This window comes from Podarcis liolepis, assembly GCF_965112155.1.
Source record: "Podarcis liolepis genome assembly, chromosome: 7".
In the NCBI taxonomy this organism is placed as follows: domain Eukaryota; kingdom Metazoa; phylum Chordata; class Lepidosauria; order Squamata; family Lacertidae; genus Podarcis; species Podarcis liolepis.
The window spans coordinates 19,524,463-19,549,644 of record NC_139561.1 but is presented as its reverse complement, the minus strand read 5'-3'; the positions used below and the strand labels follow the sequence as shown (position 1 = coordinate 19,549,644).

The 25,182-nt window shown below is 47.1% G+C and overlaps 1 protein-coding gene and 1 long non-coding RNA gene across 3 annotated transcripts in view; one reads left to right on the top strand and one right to left on the bottom strand.

Annotated features, from left to right (window-relative positions):
* The window catches only part of SPSB1 (splA/ryanodine receptor domain and SOCS box containing 1), a 36,581-nt gene extending 31,406 nt beyond the window's left edge, over positions 1 to 5,175 (top strand). For both annotated transcript variants that reach the window (XM_083513284.1, XM_083513285.1), the window contains exon 3: positions 2,520 to 5,175. In XM_083513284.1, the coding sequence (XP_083369410.1) occupies positions 2,520 to 2,647 (128 nt within the window). In that variant the 3' untranslated portion in view covers positions 2,648 to 5,175. The remainder of the gene's footprint in view (positions 1 to 2,519) is intronic.
* A 17,814-nt stretch (positions 5,176 to 22,989) lies between these two features.
* Positions 22,990 to 24,981, bottom strand: LOC310711500. Its single transcript, XR_014528506.1, has 2 exons — positions 24,748 to 24,981; positions 22,990 to 24,203 (listed from the first exon to the last, which is right to left on the bottom strand). It is a non-coding gene; the product is annotated as an uncharacterized lncRNA (long non-coding RNA).
* Positions 24,982 to 25,182: the final 201 nt, after the last annotated feature.

The following is a 25,182-nucleotide window of genomic DNA, read 5'->3' as shown; positions in this document are numbered from 1 at the left end:
AACCTTTGCCAACCTGGTGGTCCTACAAAGGAGAGGCACTCAGGACCCATTCAGAGGGCCCTCTGACTGGCTGAATGGTAGAGCATCTGTTTTGCATGAAGAAGGTCCAGTCCGCAATGACATCTCCAGGTAGGGCTGGGAGAGACTCCCTGTCTGAAATCCTAGGGCAGGCATAGGCAGACTTGGCCCTCCAGATGTTTTGGAACTAAAACTCCCATCACCCCTAGCTAACAGGACCAGTGGTCAGGCATGATGGGAATTGTAGTCTCAATATATCTGGAGGGCCAAGTTTGCCTAGGCCTGTCCTAGGGAGCCACTTGGTCCTCCAGCTGTTTGGGGACTACAACTCCCATCATCCTTTGCTTGCAGTAGTCAAGGATGATGGGAATTGTGGTCCAAAAACAGCTGGAGGGCCAAGTTTGGGAAACCCTGGTGTAAGCAGTACTGATCTCAATAGTCTGGACAAGGAACACCGAGCTGAGCTTTCCAACTTCCCTGGTGGATGCAGAATGCACTTGGACTTCACCAATGACTTCGTGTTCCAGAAGTTTGAAGTTATATTTCTCTCTTCCTCTGCCTGCTGCCCCCGCCCCCACTTTTCCAAGCCAGCCGGCGGTCTTCCTTGTGATCAAGGCTCACGTCTTCAACTACCTCAGTGGAAAATGTGTCTGGGGAGGAAATTGCAGCTGGGAGTAAGTCACCGCGCTGAGGCTCTGCCCAAACAAAAAGGGAGTTTTTGTTGCCCGTATCTGTGACGTCGGCTCTGCGCGGGGGGCCTATGCAGGTGTCCTGCCTGCAGAGTCGGTCAGTGAGCAGGGTGGGGCTCCTTTTCAGGAAATCTTAAGTCAACAAATTTCCTCAGATCCTTGCCAGGAGAGAAAGATGCTACCTGGATTGAGATCGGCCAGTGCTCCCAGCTGGGAAGATGTGTTGCAAAGTTGTGGGGTGTTTTTCCAGGGCCTGTCTTGAGAAGGGCAGTAGCTCTGTGGTGGTGTTTGCCTGGCATGCAGAAGTCCACAGCAGCATTACCAGGTAGTGCCAGCTGGGAATGCCTCTTCTCTGAAAACCCTGGAGAGCCACTGCCAGTCAGTGTAGACAGTACTGAGCTAGATGGGTCAACTATCCGATTCAGAATAAGGCAGTTTCCTGTGTTGCAAGGAAATGGCCATAGCTCAGTGGTAGAGCACCTTCTTTTCATCCAGGTGGTTCAGCCCCTACTATCTCCAGGTAGAACCCTGTCTGAAAACCCTGCCAGTCAGTGTAGACACAGCTTGGCTAGATGGACTTAATGGTCTGACTCAGTTTAAAGCAGTCCCCTGTGAGATCCTGAGTAGTTTTATTTATTTTCTTATTTATAAAAATACTTATAATATGTACTGCAATTTCTTTAGAAAAATCAAAGCAGTATAGACACACACACACACACACACACACACACAAAACCAGAATTAATTAGCCAGCTAAGTGTTCTTTTAAAAGTTTTTTCATTAGCTGTTTGCATAAGAAGAGTTTTCAGCCGTCTAAGGCTGAAAAACCCAGGCTGGTGTCCCTCCAGATATTGATGATCTCCCATCATCCCTGACCATTGACCATGCTGGCTGAGACTGATGGGAGTCAGAGTCCAACCGCACCTGGAAGTGTACCACATTGGCTACCTCTGGTGTAAAAGTTGCTGAGGGCACCTGTTCCATCTCTGTGAGAAGATTCTGCAACACTGGACGAATGACACCAGAGGCTTTGCTTCATGCTGAACTGAACGTGCAAGTGATTCTGAAGATCGAGCGTGGGGTATCAGTGTTTATGAAGGCCAGGGCTGTGAGTTAGAACAAGATCTGGCAGGAAGTATCTTTTCATTCAAGAGAGATTGAGCCAGGCTAGTGGAAGGCAGATGTGGCAAAACCTGGGGCCTATGCATGCGCTCCACATCCACAGGAGCACATTTGTGTACGGTGTTGGGTGCAGAAGGGTGGACGTGGTTTTCTTAAACTGCTGTATCTTGGCTGGGTTCTTTTAAAAAACAAAACAGATTTGTCTGAAGTTTGGACAACTTCTGGCATGCAGTGTGTGGGGTGCTCCGTGCCAGATTTCAGACTGCTTGAAGAAATCCTCTTCATTTTATTAACATTTGGAGAACATTATTGTCGTGGAATGTTTGTAAGAGACAGGCGCGCACAGTGTGTCTGTATTAAACAAGACATGTAGTCCTGTACCGAGGCTCTAATGGAGCTGCGTTTGTAGTCAGACGGTTGGACCAACTAGATCAGTACTGCTGCTTATGACAATTGTAGTTGAAGAGTGCTGGGAACTGCACCTCTGTGAAGGGTAAATTACGGTTCCCAGGATTCTTGAGGAAGACATGTGCTTTAAATGGATGGTGTGCAGGCAGCCCTGGATTCTATACTGATAAACATCCCCTTTCAGTCTTCTGCATGCCGCAAAGGGGTGCTTTGTACCGTACATTCTTAATTCTTAGCACTGCGCTTAATGCTCTTTGTCGCTCTTTTTCCCCTCTCCTGCAGCTGAACCTCTGCCTCTGATGGACCTTTGCCGGCGCTCCGTCCGCCTTTCCCTGGGCAAGGACCGCTTGAACGAGATCCACGCACTGCCACTGCCAGAATCCCTGAAGAGCTACCTTCTCTATCAATGACCCCCCTCATTTTGGGGTGGGATGGACAGACACTCTCGCAAGAAGCAAAAGAGAGAGATGGATTGAGTGGACTACAGTATTCTTGGATATTATATATATATATAGACATACATCAAACTTTCACTCTCCTAATCTGCTTCAGTCGATCCCAGCTTGGATCCAGTCCCTCTCCCTATGCCAAATTTGGGGGGTCGGGGAGAGAAACCTACAATACATGCCTTTCAAAGAGCCCAACCTACTTAAAAGCCATGTTCTGCCCTCCAGAGATCTCTGTTGCAAGAAGTCGACATGATGGAATTAAAGGTACCAGGTGCTCAGATGGGGGTACAAGATGGTTTGCCACGGACCTGAGGATTTAATTTTTTTATTTAAAAAAACCTGCCCAGCAACGCTTCAAGGAGAAGATGATGACACCAAAAATATTGCTCCGTGTGGACAGTGTGTTTTTAAACGATACTGGAATAGGCAGCCGTTGTGGGTGTCAAAGAAATGTCTTATGCCCTGTATTCGAATCCTGATCCTCTTTAATTTTGGTTCTGTGTTGGCCTCTGCCTTCAGACCACTCAAATTGCTTGCCTTTCTTTTCTTTTTCTGGGAATTCACTTGAACCTGTAGCTTGGGAGTTGGAGATATGGGGGGTTACCATAGGATGAAGCTCCAGTAGCTCAGGGTTGGAGACCCTGTGGGTCATCTGGATGTTGTTGTGCTGCAGCTCCCATCATGCCTGACCACTGGCCTCGGTGGCTGGGGCTGATGGGCGTTGGGAGTCGGCCATCATCTGCAGGGCCACTGGTTCCCCATACCTGCTTGTGAAACAGCTAGAGAGCCCACCTTGGGTTAGGATGTGGTTGTGAGTGATGAAGTCTCAAGAATTTGCTCTCCTAGACTGGCTTTGCCTTGAGTTCCTTAGCAATACTCCCAACAGCTCCCCCTCTTTAGCCAAGTCTTGGTTTTAGTTTAGTTGACCTGTGAAATGGGTTTAAAATAGGCATGGAGTTGTCATCCAGCAGCGTCTGAAGGACCGCAGTTTAGCCATCCCTGATTTAAAATCCTGGTGATGCCTGGGTTTATCTCCTGCTTTCTTAAGCCAGCCCTCCTTCCCATCACATTATGTTGGTCACAGCCATTGTCATTCCAGTCCTGTTGGTGGGATATGGAGAAAGATTTGGCCAAGCCAAGGACTATAGTTTTCTTTGTAGTGTCTGCTCCTATCAGATTTTATTTTTTCGTCAAAAGAGAATTCTCCATCTTGGCCTCACCCTGTCCCTGAACACAGCTATCTTGTCAGGCTACATTCTTACCGCGCATTTAAAGCATGATGCTACCATGTTTAACGGTCATAGCTCTCCCGTCAAAGAATTCTGGGAGCTGTGGTTTGTTCAGGGGTCTGAGAGTTGTTAGATGACCCGCTCACCTCATTCCTGTTACAGAGCTAAAATTCCCAGAGTTCCTTGTGAAGAAGGAATGATGGTTAATTCATTCTGGGAGAGAAATAGGGGTCTTCTAACAACTTGCAGCACCCTCAATAAACTACAGTTCCCAAAATTCTGGTGGGGGACATGGGAAGCCGTGACTGTTGAAAGTTGTATGCTAGTGGTCAAAGTGAGTGTTTTGAATGTGGCCCTAGAGTACCAGCTATGGATTGACCTTAGCACAGAAAGAGAGCCGAATCTTGTTGAGAGAAAACATGCCCCAGTTTGGTGCAGGGCAGGAAGTGTCAATGTGAACACTACAGTCCTTGAAGACTCAAGAGTACATCCTTCGTATGCAAGGCACACAAGGTTTTCATCTAGAAGAGCAAATGTTCTCCTTTATCCGAGCAACCTGAAAGCCTTCCCCAAAAAGCTTCTGAACTGCCATCACAGAGGGGTTTATTTGCACAATTTTTTTCCCCGTTATGGGGGAGGAAGATAAATCTGCCTCTCACTTTCCCACCCTCACCATACTTGTGTCAGGTGTGTTCTGTTTAGGTACAAATGAGCTTATTTGTTAGAAAATGTTAATATATTTTTGTGGGGGAGGGTTCCCCCCTTTGTATAGAAGAGAACTGTTCGGGGGTTGTTGTTTTTTGTTTGTTTTTTAAAGAAATGCTGCTGTAGGGTTTTTTAAAAATGAAAATAGCCTAGTTTTTAAGAAGCACAGAACTGGTGCCAAGTTTGGATTTGGGAGGAGACCTTGACGTGCCTCCCTTTTTAAAGTCAACTGTTATAAGTGGGACACTTTTTCAAATTGCACAGAGGATTTTAATGTGTACAGAGCCGAGGATTTTTAAACCAATCCTACTTGTGTCTTTTCCACTGACACTGGGAATTGTCCCCATCACCTCTTTGGTGTGTTTTTTTTCTTCATTTCTCCCATTTTCGTTTCTCTCTAATCTTCTACCACCCTTCCCATCTCCTCTTTATACCTCTTGGTGTATTTGGCTTGTACGGTTTTTAAAATATCTCACTAGTCCCACCCGCTCCGTCCCCCATTGACTGTAGATAATCAATAACCAAATTTAAAAATAAAAATTTATTAAATATTGAGACAATAGCAGTTGTCATTTCAAACGGGCCCCGCAATTAAGGGGAGTTTTCTGTGTGTTCTGCGATCCAGCAGTGGATATTGTGACCTCTGGACTGACTGAATTGAATGGATGGATGGATGGATGGATGGATGGATTGATTGAATGAATGAATGAATGAATGAATGAATTTTGCATTCCACCTTTCCTCCCCAAAGAACCTAGAGTGGCCAACAGAGACACAATTTAAACAAAAGCAAAGCAAAAACATTCAAAATCAAATAAGAATATTCTAAAAACCATTAAAGGTAAAGGTACCCCTGACCATTAGGTCCAGTCATGGCCGACTCTGGGGTTGCGGCGCTAATCTCGCTTTATTGGCCGAGAGCGCCGGCGTACAGCTTCCGGGTCATGTGGCCAGCATGACTAAGCCACTTCTGGCGAACCAGAGCAGCACACGGAAACACCGTTTACCTTCCCGCCGGAGCGGTACCTATTTATCTACTTGCACTTTGACATGCTTTTGAAATGCAAGGTGGGCAGGAGCTGGGACTGAGCAACAGGAGCTCACCTCGTCACAGGGATTCGAACCACCGACCTTCTGATCGGCAAGTCCTAGGCTCTGTGGTTTAACCCACAGCGCCACCTGCGTCCCATTACAATTTTTAAAAGCCGAAAAGCAGATACAGGTCATTCTTCCACACAATGAACTCAAGGTTGCCGGCATCAGTTCTTCAGCCACCCGCCTGGGGAAACAGGAATGTTTCCGAATTCCTCCTGAAAGCTGGTAAGGATAATGATGGAGGTATAGGCATACCTTCCTAGGGAGGGCATTCCACAACCAGGGAACCACCACTGAAATGGCCTGAGAACTCAGAAGCTTGGAAACTCTCTGTAAAAAGGGTTTTATCCAATGCTAATCCTCCTCAGAACAGACTCGTTAAATTAACTAACATGAGAGCCAGTGTGTTGTAACAGGGTGATGGAAAATGAGCTGGGAGACCAGGGTTCAAAACCCTCCACACCCATGAACTTCACTGGGTGACGTTGGGCCAGTTCACGATCTCTCAGCCTAAACTACCTCTTAGGGTTGTTGTGAGGATAAAACAGGGAGGAGAGGAACATGTGTCCCATCTTGACCTTCTTGGAGGAAAAAGTAGTGTATAAATGAAATAAAAAGGGGTTCATTTGAATAGGTCTGCTCTAAAACTTAGTTGAATAATAAAATGCATTCAATAATTATAGCAAAAAGGTGAGCCTCAAAATGGTACCAGCAAACCGTGGGGACTTTGGGGTGGCTTTTAAAAAATAAAAACAAAGTGCCCTAATTTGGCAATTGATGATTGTATTAAAAATTCCCTACATATTCCAGTGTTACCTTGCGGCTTGTCCACATTGGTCTTTTTTTAAAAAAAAAAATAAAAGCTCTAGGAAACCACACCAAAAAAAGTACTGCAAAGCTTGCATATTTAAGCTTTGCAGGTGGTATCAATCAGACTCGGTTCCTGTTGGAGCAGGTACCTTGGAAGGGGATAAAGAATTATTATTATTTTTTCAAAAAAAGAAACCCACCATCTCGGACCATATGTGGGCAAAAAAATCAGTTCCTGCATCCATTCCATTCTCTTTCACGGCTGCTGCTGGAATGCGGGTTTTGCTAGGCCATAAACTGCCTCAGGAGAAAAGTTTTTTAAATATATATATATATATATATATATATAATTATTATTTTGGGGTGGGGGGAAGTCGAAGAGAGAAAGGAGAATATTTTGTCCGTGCTGGCTTCCAGACACCCAAACAGCCAGCTGTAGCCAGCAGCTGAAATAAATGACCTCCTTGCAGTTTGGTGTTTATGTACGTCGCCATGGCAACCCTGCAGACCCGTCATGGGGACTGCGCAGCCTGGCCTGATGCTCTCGCAAAAGGGCTGTTGCGTATTAGCTAGGCCGGATGGATCTGCCAGCGGGTGTGTGTGTGTGTGTGTGTGTGTGTGTGTGTACATGAATAACCTTGCAACGCCTCATGAGCCTGAAACATGACAAGGCAGGCATGAATTATGGGTCTCCTGATGGGCCGAGTCTCCCCCCGCCTTTTCCTCTCTTCTCCCCCCCCCCCATTTATGTGGTGTTCAATACTTTCCCCGTAGTCATGTGCATGGAATTTACCCTTGGCAGCGTTCTCCTTCCTTTCTGTCAGTTGATGCACTTAAGTTCAAGGGGCCTGGCTACAGAGATGGGTGGGCGAATCCCTCTTCGATCCCTTCACTAGGGTTACTAGGTGAGTCTGGCGATCACACAGGGTCCCCGGACGTTTCACTGTCTATTGATCCCTGTGCCACCACTTTATTTCTCGCTGCCACCACCCAGGCCCTACCTGGTACAATACTGAGTCCAGTCAGGGTTAAATTGGAACATAAACTTTTGTTTGTTTATTGCAGTTTAACAAGCGTGTGGTTTCATAAATGGTATTGGTCAATTACAATCATGGGGTGCCTATCCAGACCTATAACTTCCACTACCTGCTCTCACTCACTAAACCACCTCTCAGATATTTACTTGTCTTCCTAGCCCCTAACTGTTCCTGACTCAGCTTATTTCACTACACTAACTCAACGTACCCACAGACTCCATCCCAATTCACTCCCACTCCAACCAACCACCCAACTCCCAACGAACTCCCCTTTCACCCCTCCCAGAGTTGGTTTTATAGTCCCTCTGACTCCACCCCCTGGGTTCTGATTGGGTAACTTGTTTAACTAATTCACCTCCAGCACTCTCATATGTTAACGTCACAAGGAGCATCCCAGACTCTGAGATTTCAGGGCCCAAACCGGAAACCCTAGTTGCATAGGCGACTTAACCGTTCAATTATGTAACGAAGATTATGGGTAACACTGTAGTTAGGGGGAGGTATCCAATGAGCTGCATTAGAATTCTTTAAAGCGTCTTCATTGTTTGTGCTGCAGATCAGAAAGCCAATATTAGTTCAACCTAGCCAATCTTCCCCTTCCGATAACTATTTGTTTGTATTGGCCCCAAGTGTGGATGTGTTGCCCTGCAACAGATTGCCTGCTTATCAAGGGCAAACAAATTATTACACCACCAGAATAAAAAAAGATAATAAAATAGGGAGGGAAGATCAGGTTAAGGAACAGGTGGAGAGGGGGCTTCGATGTGACCTTTTACCCTTTTTGCATCGCAAGCTCCCACTACTGTGAGGTTTTCACGTTTTATTCAGTGAGCTATAGCAGGGTTGGGGGGTCTCTGTAGACCCAATATGGCCCATTAAACCATTTTCTCTCTCAACCACACCTGTTAATTAGCTGACATCATCATCGGACCTATTCCGGGTCAACTATGACAGGTGGGTGAGGCCGCCTGCTTACCAGTCACCTGACTTTGCCATTATGTCAGATGATTGACAGGTGTCTGACCACCTGTCAAAGTTGACCCGGGGGGGGGGGGAGATAAAGATTTGGCCCACCAGGCCACAAGTGTTTCCCACCCTGCACTAACACCTTCTATGACACACACAACCCTCATTTAAACAAAGGCAGCTAGTAGTGTTTATGATCCTTCAGGCCCTTATCAACCATAGCCCCAGTCCTATGTAATTTATCTCTAAAGTCAAAGTACATACCGTGGTACCTTGGTACTCAAACAGCTTGGCTCCTGAACAAATCGGCTCCCGAATGCCGCAAACCTGGCAGTGAGTGTTCCGGTTTGCGAACGTTTTTCGGAAGCCGAACGTCTGATGCGGCTTCCGTGGCTTCCAATTGAGGCCAGGAAGCTGCCGCAGCCAATCGGAAGCCACACCATGGTTTTCGAATGGTTTTGGGAGTCAAACCGACTCCAGAAATGGATTAAGTTCGAGCCTAGGACTTGCCGATCAGAAGGTTGGCGGTTCGAATCCCCGTGACAGGGTGAGCTCCCGTTGCTCGGTCCCTGCTCCTGCCAACCTAGCAGTTCGAAAGCACATCAAAGTGCAAGTAGATAAATAGGTACCGCTCCAGCGGGAAGGTAAACGGTGTTTCCGTGCGCTGCTCTGGTTCGCCAGAAGCAGCTTAGTCATGCTGGCCACATGACCTGGAAGCTATACGCTGGCTCCCTCGGCCAATAAAGCGAGATGAGCGCCGCAACCCCAGAGTTGGTCATGACTGGACCTAATGGTCAGGGGTCCCTTTACATTACACATACTTCAGAATGGTATCATTTTGGAGTGCCAGTGGAGCATCATGTATTTGAAACTCCCCGATCGTTGGAAACCTAGCACTTCAGGAAGTTGTGTGCTAGGCTGTTCTTCTCCCTACGAAGCTGGTTATTTAGGGGCAGGACAAAATTACACAAGAAGCAATTTCTGAATTGTAGAAATAGGAAAGACAGTCTAGGAATACTTTTTGGTGGAGTCTTTGCTGGATGCTGTTATGATGAACAGTGAGATGAGTAGATCTGGATTTGGAAGAGCCGATTCACAGAAAAAGTGCCGAGAGGATTGACGATCTACTTAGAGTGGGGATTGATTTATTATCTATTTTCTTATATTCTTATCCTGCCCTTCTTCCACTGTGTAGGGAGATGGGGAAGAAGAAATTGCCCCATCTACGGCGATTGAGTTTTGGACCTGTCCATGCTCCCATTTTGATTTACAAGTCTCTCGCTGCCTGGGACGCCCTTCAGCCAGAGAACTATTTGAAGCCGCAGCCAACTGTTTTGTCTGACTTGTGTGTTTTACAGCTTGCTTACTGTTTAGTAAAAAAGGGGGGGGGGAACCATGCACACATTTTTAAAACAAAAAAACACAACCCTCTCCTCAAGCTTTCGAATTCCTGGTGCCTTGGCTCAGACTGTTCCTGTTTCCCTCGCCTGCTCTTTCCCGGTAATGTTGCAAGTCACATTGTAATCTTTTGAGCGGAACAGCTTGCTAAAGATCAGCAAGTTCAGGGATGGTTTGGAGGAATCTGTCCCTGACTTGTGTTGGGGGTCCTCTTCTGCAAAGTGCTCCGATAGCAGAGCAGTGTGTGTCATTCTGACAAAAATGAAGGCGGAAGACACATTCACACCATACTTTCAAAGCTCTAGGGCGCCACTTTGAACAGTCATGGGAGCTGTAGTTTGTTAAGGGTGCTAAGAATTGTTAGCACCCTTCTCGGTAGTGGCGCCCACCCTGTGGAACACCCTCCCTTCAGATGTGAAGGAAATTAGCAGCTATCCTATCTTTAAAAGACATCTGAAGGCAGCCCTGTTCAGGGAAGTGTTTAATATTTAACGCTGTACTGTTTTAACACTTGATTGGGAGCCGCCCAGAGTGGCTGAGGAAACTCAGCCAGATGGGCGGGGTATAAATTATTATTATTATTATTATTATTATTATTATTATTATTATTAGGAGGCTCCTATTCCCCTCACAGAGCTACAATTCCAAGAGTGCCCTGGGGAAAGGGACTGAAACCGCTCTGGAAATGCTAGCTGTCTGAGCGGGGGATAGAGGCCTCCTAATCACACTTAGCGGGTGGCGCTGTGGGTTAAGCCACAGAACCTAGGACTTGTCGATCAGAAGGTCGGTGGTTCGAATCCCTGTGACGGGGTGAGCTCCCGTTGCTCGGTCCCAGCTCCTGCCAACCTAGCAGTTCAAAAGCACGTCAAAGTGCAAGTAGATAAATAGGTACCGCTCCGGCGGGAAGGTAAACGGTGTTTCCGTGCGCTGCTCTGGTTCGCCAGAAGTGGCTTAGTCATGCTGGCCACATGACCCGGAAGCTGTACGCTGGCTCCCTCGGCCAATAAAGCAAGATGAGCGCCGCAACCCCAGAGTCGGCCACAACTGGACCTAACGGTCAGGGGTCCCTTTACCTTTACCTTTACCTTAATCACTCTTAGCACTGTGAATTGCGGTTGGCCCGCCCATGAGGCAAGGAGAGGCAGTTGCCTCAGGTGGCAGATCTGGCTTCCTCTGTGGCCATCCGCTGCCTCCTGCCTCCATGGCCACCAGACATTGCCATATCCGCTTCCATGTGTGTCCAGCAGTGGCATGCAGGTCCAGAGGCGGTGTCTGTTGCAGCGGGCAGACGCAGAGGAGAGAAGTGATGGGGGCTGTGCAAAAGGAGGGGACCATGGATGGCAATTTCTGTTTTGCCCGAAGCGGCAAAATATTCTGGGCCGGCCCTGCCCTGAGCAAACTACAGCTCCCAAAATTATTTAGGGGAAGCATTGTGCATTAAATGTGTGTGTGTGAATCTGGCCTTAGTTGGACACAAGCCTTAATGTACAGGCGTTTTCTAATGTGGATGAAAGCGTCCTTCAACTCTCGGAAGTTTAGGAAACCAAACGGGAGAAGGCCGTGCCTTTTTTCTTTTGTAATGTGAAAACCACCTGCAGTCCTCTTTGAAACCTTGAGAAAATGGATTGGACGCCATTTCTGGAGAGGACTGCCATGTGATATTTATATAACGAAGCCTTGTCTGCCTTTATGTTCCCACCAGCCTCTCCGCCTTTGTTTCCAACGAGCCTCCGGTTGCCTGTTAGCGCTGAACTCTGACATCTGATGTCCTGAGAACAGGGTGTTGTGTTTTTTTCTTTTTTTTTAAGGAAGTCAGTTGGCCCTGATCCTAGGACCGCGGCCCTGCCTTGTAGCCACACCGAACTCCAGTGATCTCCCCCGGGAGAAATCTGACCAGGGCTTTCTAAGAAGACATGCACATAGTAAAAGTTTTTGGTGTGTGTGTGTGTGTGCTGATTTGGGAGATGTTCCAAAGGTTTACTTTTAAAAATAGAACACAAGGCATTTCCAAAGTTAAGGGTCCTTACTCACAAGAGAGTGTGGTTTGCTAGAAATGGTTAGTGCTAAACTGTGTGATTGACAACTGGATATAAGGTAGCTTATAGCCCATTCATATAGAATCAAAGGCTGCCAAGACACCATACATTTAAAACGCATGGCTCCCCTCAGAAGTATCCTGGGAACTGTAGTTTGCCCCTAATATGAATACAATTTCCAGCACCCTTAACAAACTACAGTTCCCAGGATTCTTTGAGGGAAGCCAAGTACTTTAAATGGATTGTGTGTATGCAAGCCTGGGCTCATAAGAGCCCTGCTGGATCGGACAAAAGTCCCACCTAGTCCAGCATCCTGTTCTCAGAGTGGTCAGCTGGATGCCTATAGGAAGCCCTGCAAGCCGTACTCTCCCTGCCTGCAGTTTCTAGCAACTGGTGTTGCTAGAACATAGGCATTATGTTATGCTAGAACATAGGCATTATGGTTTGAAAACATAAGACGAACCAAAGGCCTCTGAAACAGTCCCGAAATTTGAAATGCTCTTTGGTTGTGATAGGGTGCAAAGGGACAGGGGGCAGAAGGAGGCCTGAAGCTCAGTCATAAGAGCATTTGCTTTGCATGCAGAAGGCCCCAGATTCAATCCCCAACACCCTTAGCTAGAGCTTGGCAAGAGCCCTGTCTGAAACCCTGGAGACCTGCTGCCAGCAGGATTTAGTTGGAGATGACCTATTATTAATATTAATAATACATGAACTGCCTTTCATACAAGTCTCAAGGCAATTTACAAGCATACAATTAAAACAACTAAAGATGGGTTTAAAAACACCCAAGACTTTTAAAGAAAACACTAGCCAGTTTGTCAAAACAAAAATGTTCCTGGAAAGTACAGGTAATTGGGCTTCTGTCATATCTCAGTAGGGATGCTGTTCCGCAGAGCAGGAGCAGAGACAGTGAAGGCCCTGCTTCTGATTTACTGTGAGACAGGCTTCTGATATGTTAAGACATTTGAAGGAAAAACTTTCCTGCAGAATGCAGTGATCTGCTGGGCCTCCTGGTCCCGTGTTGCATGGGTCTTTATATGTTAGTACCCTTGAACCTGGCCCAGTAGGAGATTGGCAGCCATTATAGATCTTAGTAGCCACAAAATACGTAGTCTAACTCTATTGATTTCACTGGCGGCTGGATGAGGCTGCTGGGAGTTGTAGTCCGAAACATCCGGAGGACACCCTAGATTGGTGGAGGCTGCTCTAAGGGCTTGGTTGGGTCTCTCTTAAGTTGTCTTTGTTAGGATATTTCCGTTCCACCTTAAAAGGGAGCAGGCTTTTGTAAGCAACAGAGTCTGCGCATGTCCTATTCACAGGATGTTTATGCTTGCTGTTTTTCCTTTCGTTTTCAGTTGGCCGAAGATGCTGACACAGAACGGTCACGTTTTCTTTTGTTCTGTTAAACGCTAATAAAGTCTGAAAATTATGCTCTTCTGCGGTGCAAGCTTTTGGCTGTGTTTCTGCTGATAAACAGTGTACACCCAGCCCTGGAATGTGGCTAGGTATTTCCAGGGGCTTCGTGTCGCTAACTGCTGGATCTGCCTGTCTACGGGAGGCCGATGGATCGTCCAGAACTCCGGCTTGGGGGCTCATGATGGACACTATCTCCCTGGCAGTTTCCCAACAACAAGGTTTCGGGCCCAGATTCACGGAACCTACAGGAGAGTAAAGCTGCAACAGACTGCGTTTAAGAGGTATGGTGGGAAAAGCGAAAGAAATGAGGGAGGCATTTGGCTTTTCTGTTTTACCTCTTTGATCTCCGGCAGATTAATTGGCCTGGGAGCCGAGCCAAAGAGTTCGTGATTAATGAGCTGCCAAGATAAGGAGTCTTTGAAGGCATAGGGCTCAGGGCTCAAGTAAAAAGCTGAGATGGATCTCTTACAGACCTCAGAAACTGCTCCGTGTCCACTAAAGCTGAATGGCCACAACTATCAGACCTGGGCAAGGTACTGTGAGGGCCAGATGAGAAGGCTTGGAGTGTGGAATACTGTTTCTGAGAACCCCCCAGCCCCTGTGACAGATGAGTGGAAAGCACAGGATTCGAAAGCCATGGGGATAATTTTGCTCTCAGTAGCTCCTGAAGAGTTAATCACCTTGGCTGGCAAGGCAACTGCCCGTGAGATGTGGGATGGGCTTAAAGCCTGTCATCTCCGACGAGAGGCTGGGTCTGTGTTGCTTTATTTCAGAAAGCTGCACAGGAAGCGTTTGGAGCCAGGGGAAGATCTTAGAGCCCACGTTTTGCAGTTGCAGCATCTCAGACAGGAGTTGGCTCAGAGAGGTTTCAATATGCCTGAGTCACTGTTTGCTATTCTCATCCTGGACTCCCTGGATGAAAGCTATCATGCCGTGGCAAGTCAGCTGGCGACCCTCCCTGCGCAAGACCTCACTGCTACAAAGGTCTTGGCAACTTTGCAAAATGAATACGATAGAAGGAATGCAGCTGAGTCAGCTTGTGCGCTTCAGGGGGAGCAAAGTGGGACAGCATTCCAGCCTCCAGGGGGAGCCAAAGCGTTGGCAGCTGTGAAGTGCTGGAACTGTGGGAACCAAGGTCATACTCAGAGGTTTTGTCCAAAGACTGGAAATAAACAGAGGAAAAAGCCTGCAGGTGGCCCGAAGCAGAAGGGGGGTGGAAAGCCCGCGGCGCCAGGGAAAAACAAAGCGATGTTTGCTGGCACAGCTTCACCAAAGGCTAAAGGCACGTCTGATGGCCAGGAGCAGCAGGGGGGCAAGCTGCAAAAGCCCACGCCGATGAAAAACAAGGGTTTGCTTGCTGTAAGGACTGCTCCAACAGCCAAAGGCAGATTTATTGTGGATTCAGGTGCGAATCGCCACGTTTCCAAGGACAGGCATCTCTTTATCTCCTTCAAGCCCCAAGAAGGTGAGATCCACCTGGCTGATGGAAGGACGTTGCAAATTGCAGGAGAAGGGACTGTGAAACTTGCAAGTTTGCACACAACCATCAGCGGTGTACTTTATGTTCCAGGAGCGGCGAGCAACTTGTTGAGCGTCCCACAGCTTACTGGGCGTGGTTTTCAGATTTCCTTCAAGAGGAGCGTCTGTGTCATCAGTAAAGGCAAAGAGGACTATTTGCATGCAAAGTTTATGGATGGTTTGTTCCATATAACTTATGAGGACACTGCTGTTGTATCTAATGCTGATTCTTGTTGTGTTGCACAAACTAACAAAGTTCTTCATGCAGGTTGCATTCACGATGCACATCGAAGGTTTTGTCACCTCTCTTGGAAGGCACTGGCCAAGATGCCAGACGTGGTTGAGGGTTTGAACATCAAACCTTGTAAATTTCACATGAAATGTGTATCTTGTGCAGAGAACAAGGTGAAGGTTGCTCCAAAAGGCAAGGAGTCTAGCAGGCAGGCTTCCAAACCCTACCAGCTAGTGCATGCGGACCTGGTTGGGCCACTTGCGCCCTCTATAGGAGGAGCAAGGTACTTCATGATTCTGATTGATTCTTTTTCCAGGTACATTCATGTGTATTTGCTCGAACAGAAATCGCAAGCGTTTCCGAAGTTTAAGGAATTCTGTGCTTGGTTAGAGAATGTGCACGGTAAACGTATTTCTTGTTTTTTTACTGATCGGGGCGGGGAGTTCACTTCTCAGCAGTTTGAAGCTTTCCTGACTGAGAAGGGAATCCAGCATGACATGTCAACGCCCAGATCGCCATGGATGAATGGGCTTGCGGAGAGAGCAAATCAAACATTGCTGCAAGGAATCAAGACCTTGTTGCATGATGCCAATCTCCCTGATAAGTTTTGGGGGGAGGCTCTAGGGAATTTGGTTTACACCGTTAATCGCAGATTGTCATCACCCATTGGTTGTACCCCCTATGAGAAGATGTTTGGCAAGAAACCCAACACCAAACACATGAGAATTTTTGGTTCGGACATGTGGATACGCACACAACAAACCAACAAGCTTGGGAAGCGTGGGGCACATGGTTTGTTCATGGGGTACGAAAAAGGTGCATACAGGGTATGGATGACTGACTCTAAGTCCATTAAGTTCACAAGGAGTGTTGAGTACAATCCTAAGTGGGGGGAAAATGTGGGAATTTTCCAGAGTTACCCAGAGGAGGATGAATGTGATGTCAAGCAAGCAGCTAAAGATGAGAAAGCTGCTGCTGATGCTGATGAGGATGATGAGGATGAGGATGATGATGATGATGATGATGATGATCAGAGTTCGGATTCCAGTTCAGTGGGCGGCGCTGCTGCTGATGTCAGTGAAAGTGATGACACAGCAGACTACCAGAGCGCAAAAGCCTCAGTCAGACCATCTGATGCGTCTGACAATGAACTGGAAGAACCACTGTTCACCATTGGTCACTTTTCTCCTAAGAAAGAGGAGATGAGTCCAGAAGACTTGCGTCTAGTACGCAGATCTGAAAGGGCGACCAAGGGCAGACCTCCAAAGAGGTATGCTGATGAGTTTGCTAAGACAGCAACTGCTGTTCTTAGTAGCTCAGAGAAGGTATGGGAACCTTCAAGCTTCAAAGAGGTTCAGGAGTTAACCTCTAAAGATGCTGAGCCTTGGCTTAATGCCATGAAGGCTGAAGTTGATTCCTTGAACAGGAACCAAACTTGGGAATTGGTACCGGTAGTCCCAGGAATGAGACTGGTTGGCAGCAAATGGGTCTTCAAGGCCAAGACAGACCAGAATGGCAAGGTAGTCAGACACAAAGCCAGATTGGTTGCCAGAGGTTTTTCACAGGTACCAGGACAGGATTACCACGAGACCTACTCTCCCACAGTCAAATATGAGAGCATTCGGCTGATGCTCAAGGTCGCTGCGGAGGAGAAACTGCATGTTTCCCACCACGACATTAATACAGCTTTTTTGTACGGGATTTTGGGGGAGGAGCTGTTCATGCTTCCACCTGATGGGATGGAGATACAGAAGGGTATGGTCTGTAAACTGCGGAAATCCTTATATGGTCTTAAGCAGAGTGCCAGGTGTTGGAACACAAAACTCACTGAGACATTGCTTTCTCTAGGTTTTCACCAGGGCAAAGCTGATCCATGTGTGTTTGTCAAGGAGGAGGGGCAAAACAAACTGTATTGTTTATGTTTTGTTGATGATCTTCTGATGTTTTGGAAGAATCAGGCTTTTTACCAAAGCACCCTAGCTCAACTGAAGGAGCACTTTGATATGAAGGATCTTGGTGAGGTATCCAACTATCTTTCTCTGCAGGTGGAGAGGGACCAAGCAGGTAATTTTCTGGTACACCAAACACAGAAAATTGCTGATGTGTTAACCAGGTTGAATTTGGTTGATGCAAACCCAGCAGACACACCGATGGTGACAGGTTACCAGGTAGACAGTACTGCTGAAGCGTTTTCTGACACAACGCTATACAGATGCATTCTAGGCAAGCTGAATTTCATTGCCAGATGTTCAAGACCTGACATAGCTGTAAGCTGTAATCTGCTTAGCAGACATGCCAACAATCCTACGGTTCAGGATTGGAAAGCTCTGAAGCGCATAGCCCGCTATTTGAAAGGGACTATGCACTACAGGCTGAGGTTCACCAGTCAGAAGACTGGAGGTCTTGAAATCTTTGCTGATGCAAGTTTTGGAAGTGACACCACGGATGGTACAAGCACTTCTGGAGTATGCTACATGTACAACCACTGCCTGTTTGACTGGTTGTGCAAGAAGCAGACAACAGTGAGCCTAAGTTCCTGTGAAGCAGAACTCAATGCTCTGTCATTTTCACTCATGGATTGTGAATGGTTGATGCAACTGTTTAAGGACATCAGGGTGTCTGTGAAATGTCCTGTACAAGTGTATCAAGACAATAGATCGTGTTTGGCTTTGCTGAACTCCGAGAGTTGCAAGCAGAGAACCAAGTACTTGCAGATTAAGCTACATCGTGCAAGAGAGTGTATCCAGAAAGGACTGATTCAGGTGTCCTACATGGCAGGAAATGAAATTCCTGCTGATCTGTTGTCTAAGGTTGTTAACAAAGAACAACTAAAGGTTTATGTACAAAAGTTGCAATTGGGTGAACCACAGGTACAACAGGTTACACGAAAAGGGGGAGGATGTTAGGATATTTCCGTTCCACCTTAAAAGGGAGCAGGCTTTTGTAAGCAACAGAGTCTGCGCATGTCCTATTCACAGGATGTTTATGCTTGCTGTTTTTCCTTTCGTTTTCAGTTGGCCGAAGATGCTGACACAGAACGGTCACGTTTTCTTTTGTTCTGTTAAACGCTAATAAAGTCTGAAAATTATGCTCTTCTGCGGTGCAAGCTTTTGGCTGTGTTTCTGCTGATAAACAGTGTACACCCAGCCCTGGAATGTGGCTAGGTATTTCCAGGGGCTTCGTGTCGCTAACTGCTGGATCTGCCTGTCTACGGGAGGCCGATGGATCGTCCAGAACTCCGGCTTGGGGGCTCATGATGGACACTATCTCCCTGGCAGTTTCCCAACAGTCTTGTCCCAGCTGAGGTCAAGTCTGGGCAGGAAGACAGCTCAGCTCCAGCCGATGCAATAATTTCCCTCCCTTGCTGGCGACATGGAGGAGAATTGCTTTGGCATGTGTCAGCTGAGGAAAGGAGGCTGGGCTGTGTGTGTGTTATTGTAATGAATTTTATGAATTATCCAGGTTACACCTGGCAGGAGGAAAGGGACTGCTGTCCAGCTCCGAACAATAGTCTGCGATACTGCTGTTACACTCCCTGTCTGAACTTTAACCTTCCTTGTTCTGTCATCCGGAAGAGACTTCCTTGTCTGTCTCCTAGTCCTGTTTAGAGGATTTCCCCCGCCCCTTTCAATTTTGCTTCATTGTGTGTTTGAGATTCTATGAATTTGCCCCTAAGGGATTTATCCAATCTTAGGTCTACTGAAGAGCAGACCTGCTGAAATTAATTGCTAACCCACTCATTTCAATGGGTCTATTCTGAGTGGAACTTAGCTGGATACAACCCATTTTCTTCCTCTAACACTAGAACTCGTGGTCAGCCAATGAACCTGAAAGGTGGAAGATTCAGTATAGTTAAAAGAAAGTACTTCTTTGTGCAATGTATGGTTAAACGATGAAACTCATTCTCACAGAAGGCAGTCATGGCCACTAGCTTGGATGGCTATAATAGAGGGTTAGGCAGCTCTATGGAGGAAATGGTTGAGGGCTACCACACATGAGGGTTATGCTCTGCCTCCACAGCGGGAAGCAGCAATGCTTCTGAGTACCAGTTCCTGGAAACCAGAGGAGGAGAGCGTGCTCTTGTGATCAGATCCTCCTCAAGAATGTCTCACAGGTATTTGGTTGCATGTGCCATTGGCCTGATGTGAAGGAAAGGAGGAGAAGGACCAGATTTAGAGGCAGATGATCCAGGTGAATGCAGGGGTCTCAAGGAAGCTTTTTCACTGTACCCACACTGAAGCTCTGGGAACTCTGGAAAGACAGGTGCCCAGTGTGCATTGGCAGGCAGGTGTGCCAGGGAAAGGAGCCCATATGGTTGAAGAGAGACTCTGCCCAGGTGGCACCGAGCCATCATAATCACCCAGACCAAATGGTGACGGAATTTGGAACCAACGGTGAGTAATCCCTTCCCATTCTCATTTAGATGCGGAAGCCTTTGCTGGAGCAAAGCCTCCTCTGTGCCAACCTGGCTGCTTCATAGCGCTTCACCAGACAAGCAATTTATTGAGGAAATCATCCTGATTTGCTTGCACAAAGTGTACACAGGGGTTAGGTTATATCTGGTCTGTACTGAGCATTTGTTCTGAATTGTTGGTGAGGTTATGCCACAGTGAGCATACATCTTGCATTCATCTTGGTCTGCAGTAAATGGTTGAACTATGGAACTCGCTTCCACAAGAAGCAGCGACAGCCAGTCAGCTGGCAGCTGGTCATTGGCAGTTTGTGGGCTTTGCTTTTGGCCACATGGTTTGCTTTCAAACTGTGCAGGCAAAGTGATATAACTGTGGTGCTTAGTGATTGACAGGTCCTGCCAAACCTGCTGAATGGTTAGAAGAGATTCCAATCTGCTCCACTGACCAGATCGAGTTTCCCACTCCTGGAATATTATAGAGTTTGAATCGAGCTGTCACCTTAGACTATCCTGGGGCAAGCTGTGATAGTGCTTGCCTTAAATATGCCTTGGTGAGGACAGAAAGGACCAAAAAAAATGAAAAGCAGTTTGTGAAAATAAAAAAAAACTTTTCTCTTTGTAGGAAAAACAGGCAGGGTCAGCAAGATCAATGGCAAAACCATTTTGAACAGATTTTTCTCCTCACATTCCCTCTTGGGGGTTGGCTACTCTCGCCAGTTATGAAGCCAAGGAAAATGGACCAACACCTGCTTCCTTTGAGCAGTGTGAGGAAATAACTTTGCCTTCCAAATCATGGTTGTTGGTTTTTGTGTGTGAGGTGAGTGGAAATCACCTGTGATGGTTCTGCATGGGACGCTACCCTCATGTTAAGGAAAACCCTCAGTCATCTCTTCCCCTTTCCCAGCCCCGCACCAAATCTTGCTGTGATTTAAAATTATAACCAGCATTAGCGGAAGAGTTTGGGAGAAGAGATCTTTCTAAACTTTTGCTTTAGCGAACCAAACTCCATTCTAATTAGGTGATACAATTTCTTCAGATGAAACCCAGCTCTGAGGGGGATATAAGGTTTTACAGTGCCCCTTGTGAGATGGTGTGTTTTGTATATCTCGTTGCCTAGCGACGCCAAAACCACACTGATGTGAGAGACTGTTTTATGAGCGGGCCTCGCTGTTCTTGGACGGCCGACAGTAAGCAGAGTTATTTCAACCACGCTGGAGCCTCTTTTCCTTCTTTTTTTAAAAAAATAAATAATAAAACAAAAAAACACGCACGTACCACCGAGCAAGTGTGAAAGAGATTAGATTCCTATTCCTCACAGGGCTTGGCCAAGTCCCATGTTGTCAGAGGCCTACTAGCCCTTGGGCAGACCCTAGATTGTTCTACAGCCAGGTGTGCAACTCCCAAAATGGCATGTGAAAGCACGTTGATATGACTTCAGTTTAGCAAGCACCACCTTTTAACATTTCAAAACCTCTGTTTGACTCCTGGGTGTAGGAAGGTCACCATTTAAATTTCTTATGGTAGTTGAATTTTCTAATGTGTCATTCTGGAATGTGGGGCCTCAAGTCTGGGGAGCCAGAGGCAACCCTCCAAGTCCCCCCTATCTGGCCCTCAGGACTCTCCCAGGCCACACATCTCATTGTCCCTGTTCTACACCATCTTTTAGACCTCATCTGCAGTATCATACAACTTTAAACAGCCATAGAATCATTGAACGGTAGAGTTGGAAGGGAACCTAAGGGGTCATCTACTCCAAACCCCTCATGCCTTTCCCCCCAAAATAATAGAAACTGTAATTTGTCAAGGGCGCTGAGCATTGTTAGATCCCTATTCCCCTCATAGAGCAACAATTGTCAGAGTTCTTGAAATATACTCGGAGTGGAGAGTGGATTTCAAGCTCTTTATTCAGCTCATAGTGGTGAGGAGGAATGGAAGTTCCCTCAGAATGTCTGCCTTATATACATTATTTACACAATGGGCCCCACGTGATTGGCTAATTCCGGGATTCTCCTGTAGGCCAATCAGGTTGTGGATTCTCTTCCACCCAGAGCTGGATTGGGTGGCTCCAGTGGACCGATCAAACTGCTGCATTCTGGATCCTATTGTTCTAGGACCAATCAGATTGCTGCATTCTGAATCCTATTCAACTCAGTACATAACAGTTATTTAACAGTCAATCTCTCTTCCTAGGGAACTCTGGGAATTGCAGTTCTGGGAGGGGAATTGGAGTCTCCTAACAAATCATCATTCCCATCATTCTTTGGGGAAAGCCATGACTTTTTAAAGTGGCATGATATTGCTTTAAATATATAGTGCAGTTTAAGCCTTAATGTTTTTGCCTAGTTGGGAATGTGTTCTTGAAAGCCAGTAATGCCTCTCACATGCCTGGATGGAGGATTGAGAAGGGAGGCTGAGTGTCTGTCAAAACTAGTCTGCAAAGAATAAAATTTGTATTCATTATTTCACCCACTTTTGCCTTTCCAGCTCCATCCATATATGGCAACTCCAAGTGAGTGCCTCAGGCTGCCATTTTAATTTCCCACAATGCCTCGGGCTGATGCTACATCGAGTATGGGACTGGCCCAATACATTTTGCTGCCTGAGGCTCAGTGGCCCAATAAATGGTATGGCAGTTTCCAAAGCCAGCAGAGTTATTTTAGACAAAAAAGAACATAAAAAAGCCATGTTCTTCTCTCTGGTGATAAAAATGCAATCATAATAAATTAAATAACACAGCCTCCCTGGCCATGTCAGTGCTGGGCAGCTGGAACCTGACAAGCTCCCATTTTAATTTCCCACAATGCACCAGGCAATTGCCTCAAGCAGCTGATTTTGTGCTGCAGCTCACCAGAGGGCATATTACCAAAGGACATCTCAAGGGAAAGGTTGTAGTTCAGTGGTAGAGCATCTGTTTTGCATACAGAAGGTCCCAGGTTCAATCTTCAGCATCTCCAAGTAGGGATAGGAATGTATCCTATCTCAAATGCTGGAGAGCTGTAGCAAGTCAGGGTCAAGAGTACTGAGCTAGACGGACCAAGAAGATGCTGTGAAGAAAGCAAGACCCACTTCTGTGCCTAGAAGAACTTGAAATTGTTTGAACTGGCCCAGCTTTTTCGTTCTGGCGTAATGACTGCAGAATCGCTCCAGGTATGTGATTTCTTTTACTGAGATGAAACCTGTTTGGGGAATCTGGGAGAATTCCAGGAGGTTTTCAGTTAAGCTAACAAGAGAGGAGTTAGGCCAGACCTCTGCATTGGGAGCCTGGTTTCTGGTACTGCCCACCCCATGCGGTCACCAAAGTCCATCCAAGCTAAAAAGTGGAGGGTTGTGTGTGTGTTTGTGTGCGTAGTGTTAGAGGAAGAGGTGGAGGGAATTCCCACTTTCTTAAAAGCAAAGGAATGCAGGCATGGAAAATCCCTCTAACGGCAACAAATTGGAGCTGAAACCACATGAAAAGAAAACAGTTTGTGCTGTTTTAGTAGGCTGCACAGGTTGGAAAATATACATTAAAAAGTTATTCTTAGAGAACTGGTTCCCAGCGGTTGTTCAGCTAGTAGTAGCAAGTCCAGTCCCGAGGGCCCCAGGACTCAGGAGGGGCCCCTCACTAGTCAAACCTGCTGCCCACTCTCACACCCTCCAACATTTCTCTGATGAAAATAGGGACGTCCCATTCTATAATGATTATTTTACTGGCCAGCTTCCAACATAATAAAAACATAAACATTTTTTAAAAACTTCCCTATACAGGATTCCCTTCAGACGGCTCGGGGGGTCAGATAACTCCATACCCTCCAACATTTTTTCCAACGAGAATAGGGACATCCTAAGGAAAAGTGGAACATTCCAGGATCAAATCAGAAATCGGGAAAATCAAATCCCTGGGAACTAGGGACACTTGGAGGGTCTTCACTCTCCACTGGGCTATTCTGAAGCAAGGGTGGGAAGCGTGTGGCCCTCCAGATGTCAGTGATCTAAAAGTCCCCATAATCTCTGCCGAACATGGCGGGTGGTCATTGGTGATGGGAGAAGTATTGCAGGATCAGGCCAATGGCCCACCTAGACCAGCATCCTTTTCCTCACAGATGCCTGTGGCAGACCCACAAGCAGGACCCAAGCACAAGAGCACTCTCTCGTCCTGTGGCTTCCAGCAGCTGGTATTTAGAAGCACGGAAGCAGAGCAGAGCCATCATTGATAGCCTTATCCTTCTGTGTTTGTCCAAGCCATCTAAGTTGGTGGCCATATAATCCTATCAGCCAACGGTCCCTAGAAGAGAGAGAGGTTTTCTGCCTCCCCTACTGCCTGCCTCCACCTTCTCTGCTTCTTTGCTTTCCTGGCCTCTTCTTTCCTTCCTCCAACCTACCCAACTTCCTCCATTTTGCAGATCTCTGCCTCCTCCTCCTCCAACAGCCTCCCCGTGTTGAGAGACCACGGAGGCGTCATTTCGCAGACACCTCAGAGCAAGCTTTGCAGGCTTCCTGTCAGAGGCACGGACAGACGTCTTTGTGGCCCATTGTCACAAAGCCGAGACAGACGGTGGCTTTGCCGGCAGTGTTGCCCGGATGGTTTTGTGGAGACAGCACAGCTGGCCGCAGTTAATCAGGACCACACTGCAGGTAGATGAAAACCAGAGGAAGCTTTGTCAGGCTCGGCTCTGTCACGAGTCCTGCGGAGACATTGTGGAGAGCGTGTTTGGAAGAGGAGTTGGAAGAAACACGGGAGCTGGAGAATTCTGACATAGGGGAAGGTCCTAGTGGGTTGAAGTATGGTGATCCAGGACCCCAGGAGGAGTCTGGCAAAAACACTTAAAGGAGCTGCAAAGGATGGCAGTGAGGGGTTTGGCTAATGGGGAGAGGGTGTGACCTGAGGAGAGTAGTGAAAGCCACATAGAGAGGCCTACGTCTGGCCTTCGGACTTGACATTCCCCATCCCTGGAGTGGACACATAGCTGTCAACCGTCCCTTATTTGGCGGGAAAGTCCCTTATCCCAGCGCCGTGTCCCGCTGCTGTCCCTTATTGATGATGTCCCTTAAATTTCCTGGGTTTCAAAGGAAGCAGCTCCTCTCCCTCCCTGCCGGCCAGGGAGGAGGGAGGCTCCAACTGTGTTGCTTGGCTGCATGGCTCACCCAATAAGGAATCTAAGAATGACTGGGGGGTGGAGCTTGCATGCCTTGTGCCAATCAAATCGGCTGCATTGCCTGGGGACTCGCCTTTGCTCAGCGCTTCCCAGGGGAGAGGTGACAGTGGTTTTCCTTGCTGCATCCCCTTTGCTGGGTTGCTGCGCTGTGGGAACCACCACTTGAGGCTTCATTTGGCTGCTGGCTGGGCTTTCTGCCTTTGGCTCGAAGGAGCTCAGAAGCTGAACATACGTGTGCTCTGAAAATCCCTTATTTTGGCTGCTGATCCCTTATTTTCGATGCTGCTGGTCCCTTATTTTCAAATCTGTAAGTTGACAGCTATGAGTGGACAATACTGGCCTAGGTGTACAAACTGACTGACTCACACAATATAGGATAACTTCATATGTTCCTAAGGAGGGAAAGCTTATTCTCACTTCCCTTCTATTCCCCCACACTAAAACACACACACACACACACACACAATTTCTCAAGAGGAAAAAAGTTCCCCATCTCCTATAATGTTCT